This window comes from Diceros bicornis, chromosome 26, assembly GCF_020826845.1.
Source record: "Diceros bicornis minor isolate mBicDic1 chromosome 26, mDicBic1.mat.cur, whole genome shotgun sequence".
Taxonomy (NCBI): domain Eukaryota; kingdom Metazoa; phylum Chordata; class Mammalia; order Perissodactyla; family Rhinocerotidae; genus Diceros; species Diceros bicornis.
This window is the reverse complement of record NC_080765.1, coordinates 31,241,919-31,248,316: the sequence shown is the minus strand read 5'-3', so window position 1 is coordinate 31,248,316 and position 6,398 is coordinate 31,241,919. Positions and strand designations below refer to the sequence as shown.

The 6,398-nt window shown below is 46.4% G+C and overlaps 1 protein-coding gene across 2 annotated transcripts in view; it reads right to left on the bottom strand.

Annotated features, from left to right (window-relative positions):
* Positions 1 to 1,862: 1,862 nt before the first annotated feature.
* Positions 1,863 to 6,398, bottom strand: part of LOC131422582 (acyl-coenzyme A synthetase ACSM5, mitochondrial) — a 30,796-nt gene continuing 26,260 nt past the window's right edge. Inside the window, exons 10-13 of one of the 2 annotated variants that reach the window (XM_058569929.1) lie at positions 4,727 to 4,854; positions 4,542 to 4,641; positions 2,567 to 2,686; positions 1,863 to 2,164 (exon numbers count right to left, since the gene is read on the bottom strand). In XM_058569929.1, the coding sequence (XP_058425912.1) occupies positions 2,081 to 2,164; positions 2,567 to 2,686; positions 4,542 to 4,641; positions 4,727 to 4,854 (432 nt within the window). In that variant the 3' untranslated portion in view covers positions 1,863 to 2,080. The remainder of the gene's footprint in view (positions 2,165 to 2,566; positions 2,687 to 4,541; positions 4,642 to 4,726; positions 4,855 to 6,398) is intronic. The other variant, XM_058569930.1, reaches the window with a different exon arrangement.

Below are 6,398 nucleotides of genomic sequence, written 5' to 3'. Positions count from 1 at the left end.
GCACGTGGGTATCCTTTGTTCAGAAAGCTCAGCCCCAGTCTCTTGGTTTACTGTCACCTTTCCTTCAACCCCAGCTCAGGGGGGACCTCCTTATGGAAGCCTCTCCTGATACCCTGGGTCCCCCCAGTCTCGATCAGCCCCCAAATATGTTTTAACTGTACTGTTTCCTTCATAGCATTTACCTCAGTTGGGCATTATTCACATTATTCTTTGACGAATAATATCAACCTCCCCAATAGACCGTAAACTCCACAAGGCTAGTGTCATGAGCTGAACTGTGTCCCCCCAAATTCATATGCTGAAGCCCTAACCCCCAGTACTGCAGAATGTGGCTGTATTCAGAGACGGGGCCTGCAAAGAGGTGATTAAGTTAAATGAGGTCGTTAGGGTGGGCCCTAACCCAATGCGACTGCTGTTCTTATAAGAGGAGATGAGGACACAGACACGCACGGAGAACAGGCCATGTGAAGACACAGGAGGAGACAGCCGTCTACAAACCAAGGAGAGAGGCCTCAGAATGAAACCAACCCTGCCAACACCTTGATCTTGGACGTCCAGCCTCCAGAACTGAGGAAATAAATCCCTGCTGTTAAAGCCCCCCAGTCTGTGGCACTCTGGTTGGCAGCCCGAGCTGGCTGATACAGGGAGGGACTGGGCTGGCTATTGCTTATGATCGTATTCGCAGAGCCCAGCACTGAGTAGGTGCTCAATAAATCACGATTGGTGCATGAGTGGAGGTGCTGGGTGTCGGGTAAGCAGCACTGGGTTGACTCTGAGTTTCCATCTGCTTCTCCTCCGCCTGGCTGGTCTCAGCTGCCCAGAATCATCCTTTCTGTTTCTGGGCCTGGGATGTGGCTTCAGGTCCTCGTATCCTTCCTGGGTAAGACGTACTACACTCGCATCTGGGGATGATGACTTAGGATGTGGAGGAAGAACCAGACACAAAGCAGAGTGTGATTTGGGGGGATTGTTTCTTTAAAATAATTTTTTCATTAAAATAGTTATACAGACTCACTGAGAAAACCTGGAAAATAGAGAAATGTAGAGGAAAGGAAAAACTATCATCCATTATTTTCAATACCCAGGAAAATTATTATTAACATATTAGTATATTTCCTTCCCATCATTTTTCCATCTACAGTTTTTCTTTTATCTTTCAGACCTGTGACTCTCCAGTACTCATAATATTTTTATTCTGATTTAAAATTTAGATGTGTATGTTTTCCCCAAGGTGCATATATATAAATATATATTTTGTTGTTGCTGTTGTTGTTGAGGAAGATTGTCCCTGAGCTAATATCTGTGCCAATCTTCCTCTACTTTGTATATGGGACGCCGCCACAGCATGGCTTGATGAGTGGTGTGTAGCTCTGTGCCCAGGATCTGAACATGCGAACCCCAAGCCACCAAAGCGGAGTGTATGAACTTAACCACCACACCACCAGGCTGGCCCCCTCAAGGCATATTTTAAATGGCCACATAATATGCTATCAAGTTAATCTACTACAATTTAGTTAATCATTACCCTATTGTTTTGACTTTGAATCTTTTCCTTTTTTTTTCATGATTTTAAACAATGCTACAGTAAACATCTTTTGAATCCTTCTTTTTGTAGTGAATCCCAAAGATGGAATTTCTGAACTAAAGGCTATGACCAATTTTTTATGGCCCTGGATATGATTATCAAATGGCTGTATCAAAAGAGTCAAGTGGTTGCACTCCCATTGGCAGTGAATGAGATCACAAGTGCTTGGATGCTGTGGTGACCCGTCCCTCGGAGGGCCAGCTGCAAGCTCTTAGGAAGTGAGACCAGTGGGCAGCTGCTGAAGATGCCTCCAGACAGAGGGAGAAGTCGAGCCACCAAACATCTGCTAGGCTGGGCAGGGGCCATGCACTCTGGGTCAGTGATGTTCTTCTCTTCCAGGGTCATCCAGTGATTCTGGAGATGTCCATTTGGAAGCCGAGAGCCTTTGATGTCACAGGGTTGAAGGAATGATGCTCCAAGTGGGGACTAACCAGTGACCCCACCACTTCCCCTTAGAACCTTCAGAGGCCTGTGGGGCCCTTCTGGGGTTGTTTCTCATCTCCTCCACTCTTGGCTTCTCAGTTTACTCCTTTGGATCTTTCCAGAAGCCGTCTTTGGCAGTTCTGAAACAAAGGCTACCTAGTGACCATAAAACAAAAACAAAATCACTTTGAAATCATCATTTCCCAGAAAGACTTTTGTCTCGAAAAGAGTCATTACCATCGGCCACTTCGTCAGAAAGCCTCCATGAATCATGGTTTTCTCCAAATGGCAACAATCAAATCAGCCAGAGCCTGGAGCACGTGATCTTTCCCACAGTGTTTCAGCACCACCCCCTGAATCTGATTTAGTCACTTCTTAGAGGAGGAACAGAATGTGCTTTGGGGAGGCCCCGTGAACAGACAGGGAGAAAAGGCTGCAGCAGCTGCTGGGCCTGTTTGTGCCTTCATCTCCCCAGAGCCGAGCCCGGAGGGGGAGCCCAGGTAGCGTGTTCCCTCCTGAGTCCCCAGCTCATCGTATCCTAGAACCCCCGATGTTTACCTTCCTGGGGTACTTGTACGGAGCAGTCACCCTTTTCACGTGCTCCTGGAGCTCCCGGGTTAGTTCCTCTGGATCATGAGAGGAGTAGGCTGGAGAAAGGACTATAAACGCCTTTACCACCTGTCAGAGAAAAATAACCAATCAGGCCTTGTGTAACAACTCTTTTCTCCCTAACCTAGCCTTGTGAATAAGCACTCACTTTCACCAGCCCAACAAGAAAGTTCTACAATTCCTTGGGCTCAGGCAGTGAAATGGACAACACCAACTTTTTCTGTTGCCTGCCTTTCCAGGACCAACTCTCGGGAGCATTGGCTTTTGTGGAATGATTTCAGACTCCTACCTATTTCCCAAACTAGTCTCCATACCTGAAGTGACAACCTTAGGAGCCAACGTGCTTCTCTTAGGATGCAAATACTTGGGAGAGAGAAGCTTCGCAAACTCCTTAAGGCCCATTATGTCCAGGTTTTCCTGACGAGGAAGGTAACTAGGCATAGGTTTGGAGAGGCAGGATTGGGGAAGAGTGCAGACCACTTTCAAGGGGAGGGGGCTCTTTCTGAGACTGCATGTGTGAGCGTCTGCAATCAGCAAACATTTTGCTGCACAGCCTCTATTCCAGGCATCCTGAGGGACATGCTGCACCTTGGCGCTCTCTGCCCACGTCTTTCTTGCAGGCTGCCTCCTGCCAAGGAGGAGGAAGTGTCCCAAACTCAGGCACAACAAAACGTGGTTTCTGGTAGGAACAGAAGAATCCAAAGGCCAGGAGGTTGCTTGTTCATACCAGCATACAACTCTGTCAACACATCCTGTTAAGCGGTGGTTCACTGTCTTTGCATACTTCCAAAGGTGGGCATCTCACCACCATTTCATGTTCAGACAGATCTGGCTTTTAGGAAGGGCTTTCTCTTATGTTTGCTAAAACTACCAAACATTTATTGAGCACTTTCTACGTGCCAGGCTCTGTTCTGAACGCTTTACATGGATTATCTGTGAGCACGCAGCCATTTGTCACAGCCCCAGCTAATTTGTGGCATTCAGAACTAGGCATACTTTTCCAGGTGTCATTTCTCCAGCATACAGATGGGATTCTCACCTCCCTCATTCTACATTAATGGCCTCAAATTTTAGTGGGCATCAGAATCAGTTGGCTGGGGGCTTCTGGTCAAAATGAAAATTCCTTGGGCTGCATCCCCAGTCACTCAGATTCAGCAAGTCTGACTTGAGGTCTAGAAATCTGCATCTTAAACAAGAATCCCAGATGATGCAGCTGTGAGCAAGCCAGGGCCCAGACTGAGCATCACTCCTGTGGCCCCAGTGCTTCTGAGAACGTAGCTTGATGTTGCACCAACTTTCATAAAGTAACTACATACAACTTCAGGATTACATTTGATTTACAGCCAGTGAAAAGTACACAGGTCGGCTTATGAGCTTATCTCTCCCATTCTATCTGTTCCTTTGGGACCCTGGGAAGGAATTGGCATTTCTCCTGAGAAAGGCTGGCTTATTGAATTTGGCCCATATTTCTGATAGATCAAGGTCACTGCAGATACTTATTCTGTCATCCCTCGAGTTAGCTGTTCCCTCCAGGTTAGAGCCACTAGCCACTATGTCTGGGGCACTTGCTATGTCCTCATCTGCAAATGGAAAAGGACTTTCTATGGGACAGGACAGATGACAAAGCCTGCACCTACCACTACCATCTCCCACCCAACAGTCAGCCTTTTTTGGACCCAGTTCTGTCTCTAGTTGTCACCAAAGTGTTGGTATCTTCCCCTGGTGTCCCTCTAGAAAGTATTTATAGCTCTAAAGACACGAGGGCAATGCTCAACCGAAAGGAATGTGTGTCTGATGGTGGCATTTCAGACTCTATGGTGCCTGGATGGCAGAAAGATGGGGGGAATCTGGGCCTTCCAGTTTATTCTGCTGGGTGCTAATAGGCAGAGAATCAGGGGGCAATGTTCTTGGCTGGACTGGTTACCTCTCCTCTGATGGGGTCTGGGCTGCTGACCACAGCAGACTCCAGGACAGCTGGGTGCTCGGCAAGAGCACTTTCCACTTCAACCGGCCCGATCCGGTAGCTGGAAGAAAAAAACAAACTCTTCCATATGACCTCCCCTCGCCCATGAAGCTTCAAAGGGAGAAGAAAAGAGCAGGCAGCTTGACCTTGCGGAATTGATCACATCGTCGTTTCTTCCCATGAACCAAAAGTAGCCATCCTTGTCCATGTGGGCTCGGTCCCCCGTGATGTAAAAGTCCCCTCGTTCTGATGCGGCCGTCTTCTCAGGATTGTCCTGAAAGACGAAGAAAGCCCATGAAGGGACATCGGGGCACAGCCATTCAGACCAGCTACAGCCCGAGTGGCCCCATGCAGGAGGCTGGAGACTCCTCAACAGGAAGTACAGCAGTCCCCAAAGCCCAAGCTGGCCAGAATTTCCCACTGGACAAGGGGTCATGAATTTGTGGGGTTTCTCTCTTTTAGTTGGAAGGAAGCTGTCAGGATATGATTAAGGACAGCCACCCACTACCATCCTCAGAGGGGTCCTGGGAAGCATAGTTGAATGCAGGAGGGAGGGCACAGGCTTGGTTTTTAGGATAAAAAATCACACTGATACTCTGTGCTCAGGAATCACTGAAGGTAGAAAGTGAGAGGCTAGCCAAAACGCAAGGGTAGAGGAAAGAGAAAAAAAATCAAACTCTGATTCTCAAAGTTTTAAAGAAAAAGCTATTACTCAGCAAGAAAAAGAAATAAATCACTGATATATGCAACAACATGGATGAATCTCAAGAACATTATGCTGAGTAAAAGATGCTAGACACACACAATGTAATACTTTATGATTCCATTTATATGAAGTTCTTTATAAAAAAAGGCAAAATTACTCTATAGTGACAGCAAATAGTTTAGCAATTGCCTGGGGCTTAGGGATTGGCTGCAAGGGGGCACAAGGAACTTTTAGAGGTGATAAAAATGTTCTATATCTTGACTGTGGTGTGGTTACACAGGTGTACACATTTGTCAAAAGTCGTTGTCCTGTACTTTTAACACAGATGCATTTTATTGTATGCAAATTATGCCTCAATTTAAAAAATGCATTCTGAGAAAAAACAAAAAAGCTAAGCTATCAATACCTAAAAATAAATCTACCACAAAATCTGTAAGAAATGTACACAGAAAACTTAAAATTTTACAGAACATTAGAGAAGATATAAATAAATGGAAATATGGAAAGATTTAATATCATAAAGATGTTAATTTTTCCCAAATTGATCTATAGACTTAGTACAACTCCGATTAAAATGCTAACAAACATTTTGCATGGAACTTGACAAGTTGACTCTAAATGTATATGAAAGAGCAGAGGGCCAAGAATAGGTTAAACACTTCAAAGAAGCTGAGTAAGAAAGAGAGACTTGCTGTACTAGATGTCAAGACTTATGAGAGAGAGGAAGTCAAGATGGCGGCATGGGCAGACTCTGAACTCACCTCCTCCTGCAGACACAGCCAATATACAACTACTCGTGGAAAAATTACCCCTGAGAGAACTGAAAACTGGATAAGAGGAACTCCTGCAACAACAGACAATCCTAACTGAGGTAGAAGAGGCAGAAACTCCCTTCTGGAGAGGAAAAACGCCGCCTTCACAAGCCGCAGCGCCTCACGGCCGCCCGGGAACAGCCAGAGGTACGCAGCCCTCCCTGGAGGTGCGGGGCCGAGCCGGGGAGTGTCCCCGCTGTGAACATTTTGTGGACCCAGCACAATCGAGACGAGTGGCATAATATCTGACTTTGCCTGCTACTGAAACATTGGGGAATACCCCCAGAAAAGCTGGTTCAC